Below are 25,681 nucleotides of genomic sequence, written 5' to 3'. Positions count from 1 at the left end.
TAAAAGAATTTTAACGGACATTTTAACAATTCAACTAAAACTTTTGCAAAAACTATATAAGAATAATTTTTTTTAATTAATTTTATTATAAATTATAAAGATATACATACACCTATATGTTTATTTCGTATGAATTTCGAGTTGTGAATTACTCTTGAGTTTCAGGGCTGATATTTTAACTTTTTATTTTAACAAATTTTTATTTCTTTATAGTATTCTTCATATATCGAATAATACCTATATAATATACATAATTAAAAAATATTCAGAGGATATGCTGAAAACGTCCTTCATTCTAAAGATGTTTTTATGATATCTTCTGGATATTTTTTGGATGTTCATATTGTGTAGATATATACCAACGGTATACCAACGGTATGGTTAACGCATTCTTTATATGTGTGTATGTCACGTTATTACACAATTCCGATATATATTCAAATAAACTAGCTTGTCGCCGGATAGAATATGATCTGTGTAATTGAAATTTTTTTATTGCATTTGATGAGATTCTTACGCAAATATACCCCATAATATATCCCATAATTCGCAGTTTTAAATTTACCTTACACGCGATAATTATAATATTAGATAAAATATAAATAAATTAGATAAAATATTAGATAAATTTAGATGCAACTTTTTTTTTTAAGAAAATACCAGTATAAATTTCCTGCTATTGAAAAAAATACTGCAGAAAAATATAAAAAATCCTGCAGATTTTTACAATTATTACTGTTTCAACCTTATAACCTCGTTTCGATTTCTGTATATGTATACGTCGATGACATAAGATCAGCGGAACGGCGGCCCAAATTATTAGCATATTGCGTGTCCTGGCATACAGCGTGCAGTTTATGCCGAAAATACGCTACGCCGTTAGCCGTTGTAGCTGTCGTACTAAAAGAACAAACAATCGAATCACCAGATTCCATCTTCGTGTGACGAGGTATCCATTTTGTTACTAGTCGTACGACAATATGGAGTATTCGCATTAGCTTTAAAGGTTGCAACTGGGGAGAAAGCATTCGCCAGATGCATATTATATTGTTCAGATTAATTAATTTTTATACCTTAATTAAGAAAGAATAAATAATGATAATAAATATTAAATAGACACGCAATTCGAAATAATTGAGAAAATAATTATCAAACAGTAATTACTACATATTCATTATTACTAATTAAATTAATTAAACTAATTAAATTATAAAATTATTTTATTCATTAATTTTAAATTCGAAAAAGTTCTTAAAATATGTAGTTGAAAATTAATGAAAATTTAGTGGATTATGCTTGAAGTGCATAAAATGAATAGATAACAAAGTTTTATATTCTTTCAATTAACTTTAAGTGCATTTTATATTTTAGTAGAATTTTAATCTTAGATTTAATTACCAAGATAGTTAACGTTGAATATTAAAGAGATACTTATATGAAGAAGATTAGTATCCGATTAAAAATTTTCGCGAAAAGAAAATCAATTCTGCAGATTGTTCGAAAAATATAATCAAAATCAAATATAATTTAAAATTTTTCTCTCTAATGTATAAAACTATATTTTTGATTTTTCTGATAAGAGCTTTAATTCATTACTTTTAATAATACTTTAATTCATCACTTTCTCACAGACAAGAGACGATGATTCAGGATGTGTACCAGATAACGCGATTCGAGACATATAAGTAGATAATTCTATCGTTCTTGTCGCGCGGCGCATTCCTTAGACAGATAATCCCGTCTGCATTCGAGTTGCACTCGCGTGTACTCGCACGTGGAGTGCGCCGACTCGGAGGTACCTGGAACCACATTCATCTCAAGCGGCTCGCCATGTTTTTCTTGCATTGTGCTGACCATGTATGATCCCAAGAGACGAAGTATACGGACTAAGCGTTGCCAACCATAATTATAGCATAGATACATTAGAACGAATCAAATTAATTAGGAATTTTTTTGAAAAATAAAACTTCCTTCGGCTGGATGAAAATCCATAATATCTTTATCGCATTTTGTTTATTTTTTAAATATTAAAATATAATTTTTTTGTAATTTAAATATTTTTTAAATTATTATAAAAAATTATTTTAAATTATTATAAAAGTATAGTATATTTCGTTGAAATTTATAGGAAGAAACTGCTGATTATTATTCATTATTGTTTTCAAGTAATATATCATTATATATTTTTAGATTATCTTTTACATTAGAAATTTATAATAGAAAAATATAACAAGGAATATTTATAAATAATTTTTTCTTTTTGTCTCTGTTATAATTTTGATACTTTAAACGTTGGCTACGGCGATGTCCACGTTTGCACGTGTTGCACTCCATTATGTAGACGGTACAATGTACCCGACTTCTCCTTTTTTTTCTTATTGCAGTGTGCACTCCACTTACTCACAATGTTGTTCGTGAACCGGCAAACACCGTCTCATGAGTCGAGCAACCCAGTGCGCGTGCAATCCGCAATTCTACACGCGCAACTCAAATTTCCACGCGTCTTTCGTGCACGCCGTCTCGCAACAAAGCTGCTCTCATGCAAAACGTGCGAAAGTGCGAAGAAAGAAAATAAAGCACAAACTCGCCTTTAACCCCCTTAAAAATTAATGGTTCGTAGCGTGAATATTACAGCTGTGGTGGGCTAATTATATTTGCGGTCTAAAAAATTCTCAATATTTAAAAAATTTTTTTCCATATTTTATATATCTACTTTCATATTATTTTCTATATATATATATATGATTGTCAAAATGTGAGCGTTATATTAATTATAAAGTAATAGAACATAATGTTATATCGTCGTTAAACAAAATATTAATATAAATATTCAAAAATTCTTTTCATTGCATTAGCATTTAAAATAAATAAATATTAAATATAGCGCTTTAATAATAGGTTTACTTAAACATTATTACTTAAACTTCACTAAAACATCATTCAAATTTTCCCATTACATATCGTAACTGTGTATGTGCGCCTATATCAAAATATATTTGATTAACAAATTATTAAACTTAGTATGACTTGGCAAGATTTATCTAGAGTGATAATCCCGAAGATTAGGCTGCATTGTGAGTGTTGTAGATTGATACAAGCGTGCAACTAAGTGTATTTTTGTTGCATTTTGAAATAGGAGAAAGCGCCATGGCTGATAAATCGCGTAGTTTATTGATCATGAATTCAAGTCTGTGTTTAGACGCCAGTATCGCGACGTTGTAACGCGAGAACTGTGCTTCACGTAACACAACAAGGAGGCAATAGTCGAACCAAATCATTAAATGCCTCAGCGCCACATTTAACTTTTAGCTAAACGTCATAATAAGCGAATATCTTTCGATTGACACTTTATATCGAAAGGGTTCAAAAAAGAATCCAAATCAGGATTGTCGTCATGGATTCTAAAATTATTCTATTTCTCTTTCTCGTTCTCAGAGAATTTTTTATATCATTTTATATCATCTATTACGAATTCTTTGAGAAAATTTGTAGATTCTTAATAGAAATATAGCATCCTGCAATCAATGTCTTTGACAACAAAAAATATTATATTTTCGAAAGAATTAATTATGCGCATCGCATTCTCTCTCTTAGTTCTCGTAGATTTCACACGATCGATGAAAGTTCTGAGCGACAATTAGCGTAACGACGAGATCTGCTTTCTCTTGCAGCCTGCGGGAGGTTCTAACAACCCTACATTCGAGGGTGAAACTTCGCGCTCCAGGGAAGAGTTTGCCTCGCGCTATGGATAGACGCGTGAACGCGTAATGAACATGCGTAAAGCTCTTATTAGACGGTGCAATATTTCCATCTATCTAGTTCATATTATATTATCATAATATAACTGATTATATTATAACTGAGAAAGAGAGATTTTTTTATTATATATATTTATTTTTCCTTGTTTTTTTCTGAAATGCATGGAAAATATCGTTGAACTTCGGATGCAAAAAGAATAGATTATAGTGTGATACAATCACTTTCGCGGATAATTATTCAGGTATATAATATTTCATTTCATCAAGTTAACATATGTAATTTATACTTAAGTCACGCTCTCAGTCACGCATCAATTTATCTAGGTAATTAATTAATTCATATATAAATTACACATTTTGAATATAGGGTAAAAAATCGAGATTGAGGAAATATTTCTTAATTGTATATGTAGAATGAACAAATTTTTCAATGGAAATCTTTGTGGAAGCAGTCGGATTTCACTAGATATAATTAATATAATTAAATTACAGCAGATTGTACTGCATGGCAATAAGTTTTTAGGCACACACACACACACACACATGAAAGCTTCTACATTTTAGAATGGCAAAAGAAAAGAACTAGGATTGGGCGAAAGCCACCCTTCCGTTGTCATAACGAAGGAATAGAGAGGGTAGAAGTGGCCGGGCACTCGCGACCCTTCGATGCCGAATGGGCGAGGCTCTTGTCCTTTCATACGAACAGCCCGCCCTTAAACAGCCCTAAACTAAGTCACTTTAGCTTTGACGTTAAGTGTGACTGATCGTCCAGGCGTGCTTTTAAAATGGCCACCCGACGCCTTGTGCATCTTGATATATTTGAAAAATAATAAATGCATTCGACTCGCAACTGCGACTCTGAAAACGTTTTTCCTTTATATTTTATACCGGATGTACAGAATATATACGCGCAGTCAAATGCAGCTATTAAAATATTTTCCTGACTGAGAGAAGATGTAAAATAAATAAAAAATGCAGTGTCTCAAATAAAAGCTGCGCTTTTCGATTATATTTTCTAAATAATTGATTTGAAATCAATTATTCTTCAATTCTAATACCCCTAATCTTGACATTTCCTTTTCCTCGATATATTTTAATACAAAATAATTTTTTTACATATATTTACAGTATAAATATTAAATATTTTGAATATAATTCGCGGTAAATAAAAAAATTTTAAGTGCAAAACTTTAACTTTCTGTATTATTTGAAAATATGTAATTCAACTATATAAAGTGTAATATTTTTTTTCTTAAAATCAAACTTACTTTTACTTTTATCTTAATCAAGATATTTTTACATGGAAAAAAAGATTATAATTCATCAACAGTCACTGTTTTCGCGATAACGCGTATATCGAGATGACGCGTATTCGTACATTGTTGGAAAAATTCAAATGCATATATACATGCAAGCAGCTTTTGCGGCATAATATACTTTGTAAAGGACGAGCATGTGACATCATTCGCGACCGTATGTACGTGCCCAAGTGGTAAACACGCGCGGTACCAATTATCCATTTTTGCACGGAATTATCGCCGACGACCGAGATAAAGCTATCCGAGGCGTATACAAATCATTCGCGACAATTGTATGCAAATTAATCGCGGATAAGTTGCGAATTCGTGAATGCTATCACTCGGACCTTGTCGTTATCGTACGCGCATTTAAGACAACTCGTCTCTCTATTTTTCCATCCGTATCTCAAAAATGATAAACTGAATAACTATTGCAATGCTTTTATTCTTGAAAACTCCCATCACTATTATATTAAGCAATTTCTAGATTTAATTAATCATAATCAGTATACGAGAAAGCAAATGCGTCAATTATTTTTATTTTAAAATATCGAGAAATATAATTACATGTTTTTTTTTTCATTAAAATAGAAATAATTTGTATCTCTGATTTGACATACAAAATAGAACGGGAATCGATGTTCCGAATGAAATATCGAGCGACGAGCAAAGTATTGCACGGCCACGCGAAAGCGTAACATCGCGAGAAAAAATCTTTCGAGAGGACACGCGGTGCGTATGGCCGTCACGCCCTTACGAATGCAGGAACGAATGCAGAAAACGTAAAAAAGTTATCCGTAATGCCCGTGACGTCAACGAATCACCGGGCACAAGTCGGGTCAGCTGGCCGAAAGCCAAGCTGTAAAATAATGGTATGTTAGTCCCGGCTCTAATCGTCAGATCGACGTGTCTTAAATTACGGCCTAATAACGTTCGTAATAACGCGAACACAATTGCATACATCGCGCGCATCGGCATTTTTTAACCCTCTTTAAACTCTTCGATATTTTACGCGATACATTGTGCTCTTATTATAATGTGTGTGTTATTATCAGCTCTCTATAATATTTATCAAATGTGTAATTGTAAATTTTGTATAGCAACTCAAGGCCCTCGATATAGCGATGTTTCATTAATTAATTCTTCGCAAGTGCAATTATTTTTCAATTTAATAATATGTAAAATTATTTAATAGATATTCAGAAAAATAAGATACATATTTTTTCTGTAGACAGTCTTCATATATATTTATTATAGTAATAATTTAATAGCTCTAGGAATTTTTATTAAAAAGTACACTACAAATCAAAACATTATCTCTTTTTTAAGTAATATAAAATTTTAGATAAGTTATTACTCTAAAGATATTTTCCTTACAACTGTGTATATTTACTTGAATATTTTGCAAAGCTTTGTTTAGTTTATCGTCCGTTTACTAAACGCGCTTAACTGCTGACTACGGTTTCTACTAACTAAAGTAATTTTCCCTTCGCGGAATCGATGCGGATCCACTCGCGGTATTTTTCTCGCTTTGTCCCGCGTTCGCCATCGTCATCGCTGATGTATCACACGGGGTGAGAGGACGCAAGCGTGGAGGTGATAATAAGCCGTAAAGACTGTGAGACGCATCGGGAATGCGTGAAGTATTTACTCCCCTTATGAACCGAGTGATTCCGCCGGTACCGACAGACCAGGCCCAATCGCGGACCGCCCATAATTCAACGACATTATGGCAAAAGAAGATGTCATTCGAGAGCGCAAGATGCATTTAAGGAGCGTCGTTTGATCATCGGTTAACTGACTCTTGGACCATCATGTACATAACATCACATGCGTTTTATCACTTTTTCCCTCATCTTTAATATTTTATTCATTTTTTATGCAATTTTTTATGACCTCCTATCATATGGTTGTAATATTTTATACGTCGAATACGTTTCATACGAGAAAGTGAAGATTTGTTCGAAAATTTGAAATCAAATTTCTAAAAACAAAACTTTTAAAAAAAGAATTTCTAGAAAAAGCGACTCAATCAATATTATAAAAAACGATTCAATCAATATTTAAGTCTTATCCATTATCCATTATCTGATTAGAATGAACGCATCGAGCATTCAAATCTCCGGCATCGCAAGTGCAATTGTCGCACTATCAGGGGAGTTACGTTTATTTTAAAAGAATCGCGCTGAGCTAAGAAATATGATGAAGGCGCGGGGAGAGAAAGGAAGAAAGGGCGCAATATCCATCGCGCGTCGGCTCGCGGCAAAGTAACGCGGAATAGAATTTATTGGCGTAGGCGAGGGTGTGCCGGTGAGTTTTTGAAGTCCCCGGACTTCGTTGCCTTCGCCATTCGACTCGCCAGTAAACCACGACTCGTCTCGTGGACGTTGCAGAATGGAGCAGAGAACGAGAAGGTATCCCGCGCACACAGACCCGGTTTAAAGGCCTTAAGGACTCTTGGTGTAAAGAGAAGGACGAGTCGTTTGACATCGAAAAGAAATCGACTGTTCGTCAGGTTCACTTATGATCATGAAGAAGAAAGCAAATATTAATGAAAATGCAAATATTAATTAAAGAATGATTGTCCTAAGCGCGCATGCACTCTTTCGGCAAAAATATAATTTTGCAAGCAAATAGCTTGATATATGTTTTTCACACATTGAATTAATTCATTGCATAAACTCATCTCTCGCAAAAATATTTTTTAAATGATAATATGTTAAGTATAAATTATTGACATCTATCATTTTAGATGTTCTATATCTTGATGTATTTTTATAGATATTCATATTTTTCAAATGGGTGCTGTAGAAAAGTTTAGTTGCAGCAATCCAATGCAGTAAATTCTGCTGTAGATAATTACATGCCCGTCACATATCCAATATGAAATGCCGCCCTGTCTGCGTGCCGTAGATATAGAACTTCTTTTCTTTCACCTTTACGCATGTATTCGCTCACACTAACGCATCGTCTTTCGCTATGGGCTGTATAGGGCTTATGGGTTGTGCGACGCGGAAATCGCTTAAAAGCATCAAATTGCACGCGTGGGAATCGATGCGCGATGCTGATTAGGAAAGAAAATAAACTATTCTTTATATTTATTTAAATTATACAAAATTAGCAAGAATAACAATCGCGCATTTTAATTGATGCGTTAATATTCTAATCAGATTAAGTGGCTATAACAAAATGATTACAAAAAGTGAAAAGAATGATAGCATTAGAAAAAAGATCATTCGAAAAACATTAGAAAAAGATTTAAATCAATTTTGTCATGATAATGATTGTATAGATCTAAAGATATAAACATTGCATTATATAATGACTTTTAATCATGTTTATATATAAATAAAAAAAATTGAATATTTCCGACAACATTAAAGTAAAATCAGCATTTATTTATTAATTAAGAATGTCAAAGAATTTCGAACGCTATTAATCATTTAGTTGCCGGAAAAATTTTCACAAGCAACGAATTCAAGGTTGACCCGTATCTTTCCGAGAAAAGCTTTAGGCTGAACGTGAACAGCGCAACCTTGGACACCGATACAACAACAAGGATGTCTGTTATGCTGACGAGGCATCCTCTATCGTAATCAAACTTGTGATGCCAACTGGAGGTATCGGCGAATCGCAAAATTAAAGTATCGCGGCGTACGAACTCGTGCGCGCGATTATATTTCGGGAAACGATGGCGTTGCTCATGTTTATCACGCTTTGAGCACGTGCACGATTATTTTTGCACAATGTTACCATAGCAGATGGCCATCGCGATACTCCCGGATAAGGAAGATTTTCATGGAATTCAAAATAAAATTAAGAAATAAAATAAACAAAAGATAACATAACATTAATAAACAAAAAATTATTTACAAACTTAAAATTAAACTCTTTGCAGAAGCCAAGAAAAAATAATTCAACAAAATATCATTCCTATATAATTGCATATTAAAATTAATTAATTGTATCTAAAACCATTTTGTAGAAAAAAAAGAGTATTCTTTGCTACATATATTATATATGACGTATTAAATTTATGACATAAAAGTTATATTATTGAAATTCTATTATATTTAAATGATTTTAATTTTTGTGTCGGATTAATTTCTCACATTTACAAGTGCAGTTATTTTCCCAAATTTCAGTGAGACATTACGATTATGACAGTCTTTTTCTGGCGCGAAACGGAACGATAACAAAAGCGCGCAAAGGGACCTGGCGAAATTTGCAAGTCTCGCGTGGCAAAGTGCCATAAGCACCGGCCAGGGGTTGACTACCGTGGCGACCCGCGATATTCTTTTTATTATTCCACCGAGAGCTCCCTCGGCCGTCGGTCGGTTCTTTTATTTCGCGATTTCTCTCTCATTTCGCTGAACCGACCTGCCGACACAACCCGCCGGCCGAACTTGGACCCGGTCGCTCTGCCAATTTAGCGGGATTATTGAAAGTCGCCGATCGTGTCCAGCAAGAGTAACGCAAGAATATCGTCGATAGTTACGACTATTAATATTTCCGATTTTATAGACATTATGCGCGTAATTTCTGCTTTTCGCATTTCTACAGAAAATATTAAGTTCCCTATCTTTTGCTTAAATTGGACTTGTCTAAATTACATTTTAGTCTCACATACTGCAGAATATAAAAAACATTATATACAAACTCAGATATTATATTATTTAAAATAAATAATTAATAAATAAATGTTTTCCATATTAAATAAATGTATGTGTATATAAAGTTATAAATGTCACTCACGGTTCATGACGTTGAGGATTGTATCTTTGACGTTGGAGATTTTACTTATTGTTAGGTTCGAAATGTCGGTTAGATACGGCATAACGCATGGTCACTTGTAGGCGCGAAATATCTTCCGAAACCGATTCCGAGAATCATAATCATCCCTGTCGACCGCGAAAGGACCGGGTCGGGGGACAAGAACGATGCAACTTAGGTTGTCTTAAGCAAAACTAAACTTCGGTTCTTGCGTCCTCGACATCCCGGCATCGCGTATCCCCCCACCATCGGCTTCTTTTTAGTCATGTGGGATTTACGCGTACGGGGAGTAGCACGAGTTTCTCACACCCAGGGCGGTACCCGTTTAAATGACGAGCACCGGTGTCAACGTCGCGCGTATGTTACGCGTGTCATATGCAAACGCGCGCGAAAGGAACTCTAATCGGGCGGTTAATCGTCGGAGAATATTGGTATACAAAGGATATTATTCTATGAGGAAAATATATTATGTCGATTGTAACCTAAACAACATTCAAATTGTCTAATCTTATCGATTTCCAAACATCTTAATTTTAAGAACCCATTAAGAAGACAATATTTAAGTTATCGAGATTTTTAAAAATGAATTTTTTATATTGAAAAATATTAATATCTCTAAAATGCCAAATTATTCTTATAATACCCAATTTAAAATACATGAGAGTAAATTTGATGTACGATTTTGAAATCAAACAGAGAAATAACAGTTTTTAAATTCAAGCTGATTTCTAAATTTGATAGGAAAATTTTGCGCATCGCCATCTGCTGAAGTGAGCTAAGCGAGCTAAGGTGACACAACAATCTTCGTCGTGCTTGAGATATCAACGTCTTAGTCATTACGCGATATGCTGATTCGTAGTCTTTGCGAGATTATCAAATCACAAATACACTTCGCTCATCCGAGCACGGTGTAGAGTCCTTTAAATTGTTATTATATCCGTGTCCTCCTTCAATTCGTGTTTCGCTAGTGATATTCTCGATATGTATGTCATATATACTGGAGATCAAAGTATCTCGGATAGTCAGCAACAATTAAAAAGGCCAATCGTTTGAAAGAGACATGAGATAAAATGAATCATTTTTCATAATATACAATATGATGTTACATTAAAGATGCTCGGCTATTAATTTCATAAGACAGCTTGATAAATCAAAGATATATAAAGTGTTCGCTTCAAATATTACTCATTTTTTATATATAAATAATATTGATTGTCTATTATATACACTGACAGCATATTGAAGCATTTATTATTTTAAAAATTTTTTAAGAAAGGGAAGAAAATTTACTGGTGCTCTTCACTTATTTACATGATCTCACAATTGACAGTTAATGTTGCTTAATATTAAACTCCATTGCAATATTTTTTATTTTTATCTAAAATATGATAAAAATTTTATCTAGATTTATTGTTTTTTATGAGATTATCTTGGATATCATCCTGCGACAATATTTTAGGGAGAGTCATAATTCGTCGGCGATTTGCCAGTCAGTCCCGGATCTCGAGATCGTAGATCATCCATTAATATCGATCGGATAGCTGTGATGTCCGGTAGGTGTGTAGGAAGTATCGAGTTTCGTGTTTCTACACATGTCCAAACGCTTAAGCCGTCTTCACCTATCCGGTCATCCGGGGCGAGAGCGTGTCCCAGCTGCGGCTTGCGGCCTCTCTGATCTCGACCACCGCCGGACAGTTACGGAAATCTGGCCAATGCGTCTGGACCAAAATCACGATTGAAATTCGTGTTCTCGCATCGATCTATATTCGAAATCGAACACTATAACGAATGAGTCAAAATGCCATTGTAACGTGAATAGATTATAATACTGACATGTGTCAAAAATATTAAAAATTGGGATGTCTTAAAAATTATATCAGATATTAAGAGAAAGATTCATGTATTGCAATTCGCAATTATAACCATCGACTTTTCGATTCGATTATCGTAATACATTATCGAAATCCAAGATTAAAAAAATGTTACTTGGGATACACAGTGTGATATGTCATACTATAAAATCAATTATAAGTTGTGAGGATAATGTTGTTAATTAATATTAATATCATTAATATTACCAGTATGATTATAATTAATTTCTAGAAATTAACTATAATCATATTATAGATCAATTACGGAAATAATATTATTAATTTAATCATATCTTCTTGTGTATTATAACGTTGGGAATTATTTGAAATGTCTAGGCGACACTTCCTCATTTATATAACGGATTTTTAATTTTAGAAAATTCTAACCGTTAAAGATTAATTGTTATTAGCAAGGATCGTTCTCCGTTCAACAGTCCGCGTACAAATCACTATCGATACATCATGCATCAAATCGTTTGACGCTAAATTAGTCGAGACAATAAACAAGGGAGAACATAAACATAAGCCGCGACGGAAATTTTTACGTGTCGACGCGAGATTTTCTTCCTTTCTCTATTTTTCTTTCTCGTTTGCGAGAAACTCAATGCGCTGTACATTGTGATTCCGCCGGACACGTTTACGTCCGCGCGGCTTTCGAGAGAGCTGCGAGACAAAGCCTCTCTCTGTTTCTGGCATTACTCCGTTTTATGTAATGCCCGTAGATTTTACGAGGTAGTAAAAGAAGACGCGTAAACTATTCCTAGGACGAGGGGCAGAAAGAGAAGGCTGGTGTCTCCAATTTTGTTCCATCTAAGATTTCGTTTCACTGATAAAAATTTTAACTCAAACGCGCCAATGAGACGAGCGCGAATAAATTTTATTTTGAGAAGTTTCCAAAATTTTATTCTCTACAGAGATACTATTTAAGAATTCAATCTTGCAAGGATTCATTATATATTTCTTTATGTTAAAGTTTTATATTGGAATAAAATCAGAAACAAAAAGATTATGAGAGAAACATTATTCGCATTATATCATATTTTTAGAAAAATAACACAGTAAAAAGTATTTTACATTTTCTCTGTTTCACATTTTCTTCGAAACTCATTAATATTGATTAGTAAAATATGATCTTCACCATCGCGTATCGTAACATTTATATTTATTATTTTATTATGCATACATTAATCTTTCTAAATGTGTCAATAACTTATAACTCTTCCGGTTGGTCATGCTTATAATCGTCCCTAACAAAGCAGTATAACGTGATATAGAAACACTGGTCGACTTTAATAACTCTTTCGTCATCGGAATATTTCCTTTTTAATACTAAAATAATAAACAGCAATAAACAGTGCCCCCCAAAATTTATCGCATTCTGTCATAATATATTTTTATTATAATTTTATTTAATCTAATTTTATTTTATTAAAGAATTAATGTATGATAAAAATGCGAATAATTTGAAAAAAAATGAAGTCTATATTATGCATATAAACTATCGACATTAGCTATTAGAGATTTTTATATAGAAATTTGAGTATTTAGATGTATGAATTAAATTCAAAGGGTTAAAAATTTTTATAGCTCCCGCAGAGAAGTAATGATCGGCGCGTGTTTCTGTAGAAAAGCGCGCTGCTGTTTGCGAGCGTTTTGCATATACGCACATATACGCGTCAGGCGTCATCCTGAATTACCTAAGAGCTGTTTACGCACGTGCCAGGATGTTGTAAGGCGTACACCCGCGCGCAGTTCATTCAATTATTGCCACCACCATTACGATCGCGCTATTATTAGCCATCGCGACCGAACCACGCTCATGAATTACTATTATTATTGCCGTTATACATATGCACGTCACGGTGAATGCCCGCCTCCGACGATTCGTGGATTGCTCGATCAATCAATGCAACAATCTGAGCCGTGCAGTGTAGACCTCTACGTGATTCTACTAAAAACTGCAAAAAATTATTTTTATCACTCACATCGCATTTTTATGAAAAATTTCTGTTAATTGTCAAGTCTCAGAAAGAGAGAAGAGCAACAATTTCCGTCCGCGATTAAAAGAATTCTTCCGCATTCTGAGAATACCTTCTGAATATTTTTTTAGAGTTCTATAACCATCACACAAAAAACTTCGGTTTATTTTTACGATGTAAAAAAATGCGTTATCCCTTCTCTGTCGAGAAATATTTATTCTCATGTTCTAATCGAAAGGATTTAAATATGACAGGAGTTTGGCACGACGTAATTCGGCGTTTAAAAAAAGGAGTGAAAATAAAGTCTCAGGGAGTAGATCCTCGTCCAAAGAGCGCAATCCGGCGATTTACGCCATCGTGACAGCTGCTCGTAGACGTAGACGCCCTTAAGTCTTCGCGCGAGAAGTCTTCCGCTGGGTGAGCCGCGGAAGGGTACAGCGGCCCAGGATCACGGGCAAGGATCACGTTCGGCGGACCTAGGTTTCCTTGCTACAAATCGCTTCAGGAAGCGACACGCCCCTTCGCGGCTGCTGCGATGCGTTACACGCGCGTTTCTATTTACCTAACGTCGTATTTCCTTCTATTTTTCTTTTCTTTCGTCCTCGTCGGCGAAATGAGAATCCGGCGCTCGCGCGTTAGTACGGTGACACGAAAATAGTCCGTTTCACACGATCCGTTTCACAAGCGCGGCGCGTGCTCACGAGCGGATAAATCATGCTTTTCAACCCCTTTTCGCTACGACGGCGCTTTTAGACGCGATGTGGCGGCTGAGTAGGTGCATTCTCGATGCATGGATATTTTAATGGCACGCTCGGAAGATTTACGATTTGCCGAGAGAATATAGTCCTCTTGGAGAAGGACGACTTCTCTTAGAAAAATATTTAGATCGAGATTTAATGACGGGGAAATGTTTTAAGAGCAATTAGCGAGTTTGGGAGTTAATTTTTTCATGGAAGAGTTTTATCCAAAGACTTATTTAGTTGTTTTACATCTTAAAGGGAAAGCCATCCAAGAAAAAAATCGACTAACACAATATTTTTTGTGTTTGATATTTTAAAGCATATTTTTATTTTTCTTCATAAGCTTATCTTCAAGAAGTGTATTAAGTCAATTAATTTTTTACATTCGCGATTGAGTGAAATGTTACGTGAGGTAGAAATGCTTTATGGTATAAATTTTTAAGATTTGAATTTATTCAGCTTTTGAAATGAGATGGCATCCCTAAAAGGAAAATCAATCTCAAGAAAGTATTGGCAAAAGAGTGAAGGGATACACTATGTGTCGCGTCTGAAAAATCATGCGGGTGCCGTAACACAATATCAAGATAAATTCGATGCGAACAATTTACCTGCATCCGCACACTCGAATTACACTTGTGAGAAAATAATATAATCTATATTTCCTTATTCAATTCTTATATTAGAGACTGATATTAAAAGATGTCTTTGCACCGCAATTTTTAATATAACTATCAATTTAAATATTAATCAATATCAAAATTTGCTAGAAACATATTAAATGTAATTACATTGTTATTCAAATCTATGAATTGACAATTTTATGATAATGTAGCGTATTTTCTTTCATCAATTCTGTATCAAGCTTACAAAATTTATTTCTTATTTACTTATCATTAACAATTCATATGCTAATAATGAGTAAATATGATGTCTATAATTTTATTAATATTTAATGTAAATTATCAAATTAATCCGAGACATGTATAAATAATTTTGATACACACATATGAATATAAAATAATTTCAAATGATCGATTGCCTAAAACACTTTTATCTCTTTCTCACGTCATTTATGTGCAGATGCATGTGTCGTAATGTGCGAAATATGGAGATGTCAATGATTACGAAAGATCACTCGTGCGAAACATTAAAGATATCGAAGGAAGATATTGAAAATATCGATGCGAATGCGGGTTGACATCAGTTTCGACTTTGATTGTTGTAGATATGCGACGGTAAGGAACAGGCAAGAATATGCATTATATTCAATGCACATTTATCACTCAAAATATGCAAGTGTGTAAGAAAGAAAAAAGACAAAGTTATCATTTTACGCATATTAAAAATGTAGAAAATTTTCTGCCTTATGTAGAAATAACTATAAATTAACAATTTGCTAGGAAAAAATAACAATTAATTTATTCATAAATTAATTATTGCATTAATAAATCGATATTTTAATGTTAACTAGAAAATAATATTGCACTTTTCATATCGAACATGTATCTCGTTTTGAATAATTCCGATATTTTTTTCGCTTGCGAAAAACATCTACGCGTAATTCTTCGAATACACAATCGATTGTTTTACGAACCTTTAATGAGAGCGGGCCTTTCATCGGAATCCGCCGGGGTCGAAGGGGAGAAGAGAGGCAGGAACCAATTAGTCTCCCTCGGCAGGAAAGTGATTTCGGTTCGGTCAACTTCCCTGGAGACGCGCACTCTTATCAAGCCGACGGTACTTGACACATTTCCAGAGATGCCTCAAATTTCTTCGCCATTTCCGACTCCGTCGTCATCTTCCTCAATCGTATCCTCTTGCGTGTGGAAAGAGTCAATTGCAAGATTTCACTTTATCATTTTTATTCGCTCCAAATTTTATCCCGAAGAATTTTTTTAATCACCTCAGCTATATGTGTAATCGTGTTGACGTAAATCTAATTATTTATTGTGCATTTAAATGCGCTATATTATAGTAATAGTAGTTTAATTCTGATTTTATCTTTAAAAAATTTTGATAAGAGATAAATTTATGAAATAGTTATTTGTATATAATATTGCCTAATGAAATAATTTTATTAATTAACAACAAAATACATATTTTTATTTTAAAGTAGTATTTTGATTATTTCACGATTTACTTTTGCTATATCTTAATTTTATTGTACATTTTCACTGCTATTTATTCATCATATATATAAACGGCTGTTATAAATAATATTATTTCATTATCATTATTATTATTTGTTTTATTTTATAATTTCAGAAATAAAATTGCATTCTTTTTCTTTATGTTTCTAGACATTATACTATTTAATAATTTTGTGTTCTGCTTTCATTAAGCTGTTAGAATTATACTGTGTGAAATATATTCGTTTTATTTCCGCGAATTTATCGCGTTTTTGCACATTTATTCTTTTTAATGTCTATTGATAAATGATTTCTTTCGTATTACAGTTTTTTATTGCAACAGAAAATATTATTTCACTGATATATTATGTTTTTTATCAGCTAAACTGATCACACTCTCAGAATTCTCCGTCGGAATGGAAATAGTCAACTATGTTTTCATGCAATTCATTTCGTTTTAATGCATTATATACAACATTCCTTTAATAATCACTTACACGAGATTGTAATTTGTTAAGCAAATAACACAAATCGTTTTTTAAATGGCATTTAAGCGCATATGAATTATATATTTTTATTCCCATTTAATTAAAATGTTTATTATTTCTGAAAACACATAATCAATTCTTTGAAATTTCTTCCTAAGAAGAGATTTATTTCGCGAACATTTTTATCGCATGATTTACAATTATTAATGGGAATAATACATGTTATATAAAAACGCACATCAGTTAATTCGGATTCGAAGTAAAGTTAAAACATCAACACGTAGCTTTTACAATCTTTTTCTTCTAATCCTTAGTCGATGTATTAATATTCACCGTAAAATGATCCGTGACAGTTCGATAATTGAAAACAATTCAATCCTCTCAGTCATAACGAGATGACATCTTGAATTGCGATTTGAATACAATATTTCGTAGCTTCTTTTTTGGAACGTTATTGAATTTCTGCAACGTTCTGCCTCTTCTTTCTTCACAAAATCAATATTTGCCGTATACTTCACGATCAAACAATCGCACTCTCTTCGTTCAATCGTATTAAAATATCATTACCTCAAATAATCGCGATTCACCGACTAATCACTTCTTAAACGTACGTGATAATCGTTTTACGTTCGCGTCGCGGCACTTTCTTCTTCGACGACAATGACACTTGTTCTCCGGAGACGATCGCTGGTGCGTACCCGATGTTTCAGCTTCGTGATGCTGTTAAAGTCTGGTGGTGCGGTTTCATCTCGGCCAGTAGCGAAGAATACGTGCACCTTACGTGGTCAATTCATCTGACGTTTACAGCACGTGTGTACCATTAAACAGTGGCGTGCGTATTTAGTACAACTGGATGCACTGTGCACGCTGAACTCCCCGCCGAACGTGGACCAACAGCCGTCAAGCAGCCGATCTGTCGCCCCCGCCTTCCGCTGTCCTTTTCTCATACCTTTGCGCATCTCCTGTCCTTCTCTCCATCCCTCTCCATCTCCCTCGCGTACCACCAGTTCTGCTTTAACATAATATACGTTCATAAAGAGAACATCGTGCGAATCTATCTAGTAGTGCTAACTATACCTTGTTCTCATTGATAGAGTTACGTGCTTGTATCTTGTATAAATTCTGATCGCATTTTCCGCATGAATCTTCTGTAATTTGCTATTTGCTTCTTAGAGCTCTATCTATATTTCACGTAGCGTGGAATCAATTTCTCTCGCTCTCTCCGACACCCCCCAGAATCCTCATCTTTCTCTATCCGTCTATGACATGCTCATGGGGGATGATAACGCAGCCGCACACGATTGCAACTTCCGCTTATGTATCAGGGTAGAGAGTAACTATGTAACCAAGATAACGCCTCTCGCATCTCATTGGTGCAAATTCTCCAACTTCTCGGTCACGCCCACGTGACATTTATGTAGGTATCCCCTCTGCTTCCGCGGGTGTATGTATATACTCTTCGGGTTTCTCTTTTCCTCTTGGTCTCTCTCGCAATGGACCTCTTTTGCCGCCGCGAGAGAGCATCTTCTCCATTTTGCGCTCGTTTTTTAACGCGCTTCTGCGCACACGATACAGGGGAGGGTATTGCTTTACGCAATACACGGGGATGCTTTACGCGAGATTGTCCGCACATTTTCTGCGCCAAGAGACGATGAACACGAGAACGGCACATTCTGTCATTGCAAATTTTTGCCACCCCCAGTAATGTTTAAATTTCGGCGAAAAATGTAACAAATGTCGGAAATCGATTGTCTTCTCGACTACGCATATGAATATAATTTATTAAACCATCGTATGACCGATTAATTCGATTATGCTCACGTGCGTTCATTTACATTTTAATAGAAGATTAATGTATTATTCTGAAAATATTTATTTAGTATATATACTTATTATTTTGAAAAAATATTGATAAGAGTTTTTAAAATTTAATAAGAATACTCAAACAAAGCAAAGAACGATCTGAAAAATATAATCGAAGAAAACTGCGACACTTCAAAAAGCATGCTCGATATAGTTTGACATATTAAAATTCATATACGTATGTATCTGAATTTTAAAACTATAGTTTTAAAAAATAATTCCATCCTGTTGTCGAATTTAAGAATTTGACTTACATTATTCATTATATTTTTATAAAATCTATACAGGAATATTTTTGTTCCTTTACATAAATTCTTTTTCTTACGTTATTGTCCTTACATTGTCCTTATATCCGCTATTTTTACTAATTGACAACTTATTTCTTAACATGCACTTTCTCCTTTACCTTTTTCGCTTTTACAGCTGGATTTAACAACTTTTATAACTTACATCTGGCCAACATGTGTGCACACTGCATGCACGTATTGTTTCTATGTCTTCTTTATGTCAACAAAAGCAAACAAGAGGAGGGATCATTTTTCTTTCTATTTTACATTTTCTATATGTTAATTTTTTTCGACAAAAGCATGCTTTTTAAAATCTTTCTGAGATTTTTTTTTAAATTTTTCTCTTTGTTCATTCTTCCCTTTGTCCAATTATATTCTTATTAAATTTGAAAAATCCTTATCAACATCTTCAGAATTATAAGATTTTAATAAATGAAGTTAAAGTTAAGCACCATTTGTTTCGAGATTGAAATAATTACTCTCTTAAACTGAATGAGTGAAGATGTCATTGATTAAAGTAGTGACAAGATTTTACTGAAGATATTATCAATTTCATTACTCTTTAATGACAACATTCACATTTTCACATTTTAATTTCATTGATTATAACAGCTAGATTTCACTAAAAAATCAGTCGCTATCATGAATTAATACTTTGCAATGAACACTATTTGCAACACTATACTTAACTGAATCATTATTTATCAGTGATAGTACATTGATTTCAAAATTTTAAAAATAGCTTTTTTTACAACTTTCATCTTTCTAGATGTTTGCTTGTCTTAAAAAATAATATCGCTCTTTCTTTTTTTCTCGCCATTCTTATTTTATTTCAATTTCTATGCAGAAATTTTCATAAATTGCCAATATTATTTCATATTGTTATATTTAAATTATCGAGAAATACTTTACTTATTAGCAATCGATCTTTTATGATGTAAATGTTTTATAATATGTGCTCAATTTGATTTTATTAATTTTTTTACAAAACAATAACAGAGTTTTGATCATCTTAACTTCGAACATTTAACATTTAACAATCTTAATATTTAACTTCGAGTCTATCTTATTTTATTATTTTATATATTGAAACATAAATTTCACTTTTCGCAAAAGACAAACTCATTTGTTTTGAAAATTGTTAACAACAAATTTTCTTATTCAATTTATTCTAAAATCGATCTTTGCTGTCACGTGTAGAATAAAAATTGCTCTATATAATTGTTCTTTATTTTATTTTATATAGTAGTCATATGATTGAAAAAATCTTCGATTATTGTATTTCTTTTTTAGAGAAGATAAACCCATTTGTATCATTTTTCGAGTAATGTAGGTATAAAAATATTTATCTATAAAATATTATAAAGTATTTATAAAGTATGTAAAAACATATTTCATAGAATTTTCGTCGAAATTATTATTGAATTGGTTAAAATTTTTAAAAATTCCTTAAATATATTTTCAAAATTTCTAAATTTTGTTGTGCCATTCTTAAAATTCTAAATTTTGCTAAAGATTAATAAAAAACTTTTTTGTTTATCATATATGTCTAATCTTATTGTTAGAAGCAAGTTATATGATCGCCATCGAGACAGAACAAATGATATTTATTTTTAGAAATTTATGTCATTAATCCATGATAGTTAATTAAAAGGTCTAATAATTAATTTTATCTCAGGTTTTAATTGATTATTGGATAAAGAAGTTTAATTTTAAGATCTTTAGAGAGGCTTTTGAAAACTGTTGTAAATAATCCTATATTATCTGATAACACGCATTAATTGATATCTTTAATATAAGCTCGTTATGACAAATATAATATCATACAATATTATCTAAAAATTTAATATATGCTAATTAATTGTAGACAAGAAATATTTTTTGGTTCTCTCTCTCTCTCTCTCTCTCCTCTCTCTTATAAGTTCCCTAATCCAAATAACCAATTATATCCAACATTTATATCTGTTCCCTGCATAAAATCTCCCTTTCTCTTTCCACCAGTGACATTTTTTCTCTATATTTCATTCTCTATAGCTGCGGTCGAGAAGACGTTGAGGATGCTGTGAAGCGTTTGATTGACCAATCAGGTTAAAGAAATCTTTATTCCTTTTGTCCTGATTGGTCAATCAAACGCTTCAAAGTATCCCTAGGATTTCCCCGACTGTAGCCTTAAGGCCCTTGCACAATATTAGGCAACAGGCAATAAGGACAGAAATAGTATTTATTCTCTGCTCCTATTGGCGAATATTTTCTATTCCGTATATTTATTGGTGAACAGTTTTTATTTTGTATTTCTATTGCCTGTTGTCTAGCATTGTGCAAGGGCCTTTAGAGACTCAAATCAGTATGAAAACAAACTCCTAGGTCAACTTAACCTAATCTGACCTAATCTGACTTAACCTACAGAAAGGAAAATAATATTTATAGAGATAATCAAGAGATCTTTTTTTCTTGATTGAATAATCCGGAAGTGTTTGAAAAAAGCAATGAAACATTATTGTTAATCAATTATTGATTTATCTACATAAATTGTCATTGCATAGTTATATTATTAGACATGAGCGATAAACAGAAAGTTCTCATTTGTGGAGACGTGGAGGGACACTTCAAATTCCTCTTCTCTAAAGTGGAGGCTATCAACAAGAAGAGTGGTCCATTCGACTTCTTGTTATGCGTTGGTAATTTTTTCGATGAAGATAATTCCGAGTTGGAATCTTATAAGTCCTGCGAAAAGACCATCCCTGTACCAACGTATATTATTGGACCTAACAGAGAGTCTGATCTGAAACACTATACCGATGGGGATGGATATGAGATATGTCAAAATCTCACCTATCTCGGAAAACGTGGTCTTTATGCTGCTAGTTCAGGTCTCAAAATAGCATATCTCAGTGGAATTGAAAAAGCATCAACCGAGAGCAAAGATATATACTTTAACGAACATGACGTTATATCCATTAAAAACAGTTGTTTAAAAGGCCAACCAAGTTTTCGCGGTGTGGATATCTTATTGACATCTCCTTGGCCTGAAGGCATAACTAATCTTGATGGTAACAAGCCAGAATGCAAATATCAAGGTTCTAAATTAATTGCTTGGCTCGCAACTCATATTAAACCTAGATATCATGTAGCGGCTTTGGAAGAGATTTATTATGAACGACCACCATACAGGTAAGTTTATTTTTTTTTTTAATTTTTTAACTATTTTTAATATAGATCTTAAAGTTCTTGTATAAGAACTTTTAAGATCTACATTTAAGATAAAATATGTATGTTTTAAATCTGAATTTTTCCATTACAGGAATCAAAGTCAGAGTGATGAAAATATGGAAATAGCCACTAGGTTCATAGCTCTGGCATCAATAATGAATCCTCACAAGAGAAAATGGTTGTATGCATTGAATTTAACTCCTGTTGATAGAAGTAGATTGTCAGATTTAATTATGAAAACTACAGACGAAACATTGAGTCCATATCCAAAATCCATGCTATCTGATGATCCAATGTCACAAAAGCAAATTCACACACAATTCTTCTATGACATGGATTCAAAAGACAATGGGAAGAGATTGCGGCATCAAAATAATAATCTCAATAAAAAATCAAAATTGGAGTTTGATCAATCAAAATGTTGGTTTTGTTTATCTAGTCCAGTTGTGTCCAAACATCTGGTAATTTCTGTTGGTACAGAGATCTATTTAGCATTAGCAAAAGGTGGTTTGGTAGAAGATCACTTCTTAATTCTACCAATAACACATCATCAGAGTCTGTCAATTCTGCCAAAGAATGTGAAGGACGAGATGGATCTTTACAAGAAAGCCGTGACTAAATATTATGAGAGTACCGACAGAGTACCAGTATTTTTCGAGAGAAATTTTAAAACATCTCATTGTCAATTGCAAGCAGTACCAGTTCATAAGAATCAAGCACCTGCATTGAAGGAAATGTTTGAGGTATTTCTCTTATTACAGTACTAAAATTTAATGTCCTTTATCCTTATTGTCCTCAATATTTAATGTGTACTAATTTTTGTTTTTTAGGAATTGGCTGAATGTAACAATTTCAAAATAACAGAACTGCCACAGTATACTGATTTACAACAGATCGCAAAACCTGGAGTTTTATATTTTTATGTAGAACTACCGAACGGAGAAATGTTATTTTATAGGATTAAAAAAGATTTCCCTTTACAATTTGGCCGAGAAGTACTAGCGTCCGATAGAATATTAGATATTAATGACAGATCTGACTGGAAAGATTGTCATATGAGCCAAGAGGAAGAAACTGAACTAGCAAAAAAAATTAGGAAACAATTTGCGACATTTGACATAGATACTTGAAAATTTATACTACTTTTTAAAATAATGTAAAATTTATAATTTATATCAGTAAAAAATTGTATATACTATATAATACATGAAATATAATTATAATCAGTTCTGTATAATTCATTTTTTCTTTTTTATAAAAATTTTTCACATGCATATTTAATATACTAAATATGTCCATAAAGATACACAGATTTATGATATCAAGTTTGCATTAAAATTCCTGGTTATTCTAATCTAAAATATCGAGTTCTTTATTTGATGTTTTAATTCATAATCATTTGGAGTTGCTAGTGGATTTAATCCAGATTGTTTCATTTGAATTGCAATATCAAGCAAATAATCATAACACTCGGTCCTGTTAAAAAAGAAAAAATATTGAGATTAAGATAAAAAATTATTACAAATTAATTTTATTTTACTATAGAAAACATTTAGTAATATATGGATAAAGTAACTTACATAGTTTTTGCTTGCTGCCAAGAATCACCCCATACATAAATCCCATGCCTGCGTACCAATACTGCACAAGTTTCAGGATAATGAATGATAGTGTCATCTAAATCGTCTCTTAAATCTCTCTCAAAGGGAGTATTTTCTATGATTGGTATTACCAATTCCTCATCATAACGATATGCTCTACCCTCTTTCTGATTCCATATACCTGTATTAAATTATTTTAAATCATCTTCAAACTTCTTTCTCATTTTCAAGTATAAAATATTTTTATAAAATAGTTTGAGTGTATACCTTTTATCATTTCGAGATGAGTGAGTCTAACTTCTCTTCCGGGCCATAATAATGTTGCCATTACAGCGAATTTAGAATGTGTATGAATCACAGCACCTGCATTCCTCCTTAAATAAGCACACATAAATAGTGGAGTACATTGTGATTTCTTCAATTTTTTTTCTGATGGTGGCAATTCCAAATCTGCTCCATTGATATCTTGCACAAACATATCATTGGGCAACATTCGCTCTTTTTGTACACCAGAAGGAGCTATGTAGATCTTATCTCTGTAACAAAATGAACATTTAAATGAACATTTTTATATTTCTTTCTAGAACAAATATTGCAATACTAACTCATGTTTGATGGAGATACCGCCTCCTGTACCAGTTACCCATCCAAGATGATAGAATTGTCTACACAATTCTGGAATAAGATTTCTTGGATGTTCCTGTATAAAAAAAATTGATTAGAATAATTCGATAAATTCATAAATTATAAAATTTAGATTTCATAAAAATTAATTATGATATTTAATATACATATATAAGTAGCTTCGTACTTTGTCATAATTTGGATCATAAGCTTCTGATGACATTTTCACTTCTAAAATGAATGCAAGATGAGAACTGCGAAGTAACTGTTGTGTGTAACTATCAAAATAAAATTCTTATCATGTAGATAACAGAACAATGATAATAGGATATAAAGATATATTTTCGAATACTATTGCATAATGTATATGTGCATATATGTATATACAAAGATTTGCACATATGTGAAATTACAAATAAACAATTTCTACACAGTATAAAAAATGTCTATACAAATGTCTATACAAAGATTTGCACATATGTGAAATTACAAACAAACAATTTTTACACAGTATAAAAAATGTCTATTTATGTAAATACTAAAATCTATTTAATTTTAATTAGACAGACACACACCAAGGCTACCAGATTGCACACGCTGCGTCTTCTTCTTCTTCTTCTTCTTCTTCTTCTTCTTCTGTTTTGGACACGCTGCGTCGTATAAGCGCTCGTTGAGCGCTAGATGCCTTTGATGTCCGAAAGTGGTGGGGATACAAATCGTGCCGCCGCTGGACGCAGCGTATGCAATCTGGTAGCTTTGACATACACACTTAGGTCCATATTCTGAATCTTCTTTTATTGATAAAAGTGCCTTTAAAAGTGGCTTATAAGCCTTCTGATTGGCTGTAAGCCACTTTTAAAGGCACTTTTATCGATAAAAGAGGATTCAGAATGGACCATAATCGTGGACAAAAAATTATTGACACTTCTCATCGAGTTTCGGAACACATAAAGCTCTCAAAGATGATTTCATTATGTATATTTACTAAATATGTATAAAAACTTAATATTATTATATCATCATATTGCAATTCTGACTTCCCTATTGCAAAATAAATCAT

General features: G+C 32.8%; 3 protein-coding genes across 5 annotated transcripts in view; 1 reads left to right on the top strand and 2 right to left on the bottom strand.

Annotated features, from left to right (window-relative positions):
• Sim (bHLH transcription factor single-minded) overlaps nucleotides 1-16,337 on the bottom strand; it is a 36,468-nt gene extending 20,131 nt beyond the window's left edge. Inside the window, exon 1 of one of the 2 annotated variants that reach the window (XM_083095571.1) lies at nucleotides 16,014-16,337. Coding sequence is in view for 1 of the 2 variants with exons in the window: in XM_083095570.1 (XP_082951696.1) it covers nucleotides 9,812-9,893 (82 nt within the window). In the remaining variant the exon portion in view is untranslated. Of the gene's footprint in view, nucleotides 1-9,811; nucleotides 10,013-16,013 lie in introns of those variants that run through there. The other variant, XM_083095570.1, reaches the window with a different exon arrangement.
• Nucleotides 16,338-21,345: 5,008 nt separating this feature from the next.
• Nucleotides 21,346-23,633, top strand: LOC145969431 (CWF19-like protein 1). Its single transcript, XM_083095572.1, has 3 exons — nucleotides 21,346-22,357; nucleotides 22,488-23,139; nucleotides 23,227-23,633. Exons 1-3 carry the CDS (start codon nucleotides 21,744-21,746, stop codon nucleotides 23,524-23,526), a joined length of 1,566 nt encoding a protein of 521 aa, XP_082951698.1. The 5' UTR covers nucleotides 21,346-21,743; the 3' UTR covers nucleotides 23,527-23,633.
• LOC145969434 (putative methylthioribulose-1-phosphate dehydratase) lies at nucleotides 23,609-25,368 on the bottom strand. Of its 2 annotated transcripts, none has more exons than XM_083095575.1 (6): nucleotides 25,197-25,368; nucleotides 24,809-24,852; nucleotides 24,603-24,697; nucleotides 24,265-24,533; nucleotides 23,977-24,178; nucleotides 23,609-23,872 (listed from the first exon to the last, which is right to left on the bottom strand). In XM_083095575.1, the coding sequence occupies exons 2-6, from the start codon at nucleotides 24,842-24,844 to the stop codon at nucleotides 23,752-23,754; spliced, it is 723 nt and encodes a 240-aa protein (XP_082951701.1). In that variant the 5' UTR covers nucleotides 24,845-24,852; nucleotides 25,197-25,368; the 3' UTR covers nucleotides 23,609-23,751. The 2 variants fall into 2 exon arrangements, with proteins under 2 accessions (XP_082951701.1, XP_082951700.1); XM_083095574.1 differs by having other exon boundaries at nucleotides 24,809-24,899; nucleotides 25,197-25,365.
• Between the last annotated feature and the right edge of the window lie 313 nt (nucleotides 25,369-25,681).

Source organism: Camponotus vicinus, unplaced genomic scaffold (assembly GCF_025532165.1).
Source record: "Camponotus vicinus isolate PSW18456_S1 unplaced genomic scaffold, iyCamVici1.0 SCAF_3, whole genome shotgun sequence".
Taxonomy (NCBI): domain Eukaryota; kingdom Metazoa; phylum Arthropoda; class Insecta; order Hymenoptera; family Formicidae; genus Camponotus; species Camponotus vicinus.
The sequence above is the reverse complement of the archived record's forward strand: the minus strand, read 5'-3'. Positions and strand labels throughout refer to the sequence as shown.

Coding starts and splice junctions, on each gene's coding strand:
- LOC145969431 (XM_083095572.1), top strand. CDS start 21,744: ATGAGCGATAAACAGAAAGTTCTCATTTGTGGAGACGTGGAGGGACAC. Junction 22,358..22,487: donor TATGAACGACCACCATACAG/GTAAGTTTATTT, acceptor TTTCCATTACAG/GAATCAAAGTCAGAGTGATG. Junction 23,140..23,226: donor CATTGAAGGAAATGTTTGAG/GTATTTCTCTTA, acceptor TTTGTTTTTTAG/GAATTGGCTGAATGTAACAA.
- LOC145969434 (XM_083095575.1), bottom strand. CDS start 24,844: ATGTCATCAGAAGCTTATGATCCAAATTATGACAAA. Junction 24,698..24,808: donor ATGATCCAAATTATGACAAA/GTACGAAGCTAC, acceptor TTTTTTATACAG/GAACATCCAAGAAATCTTAT. Junction 23,873..23,976: donor TGGCAGCAAGCAAAAACTAT/GTAAGTTACTTT, acceptor CTTTTTTAACAG/GACCGAGTGTTATGATTATT.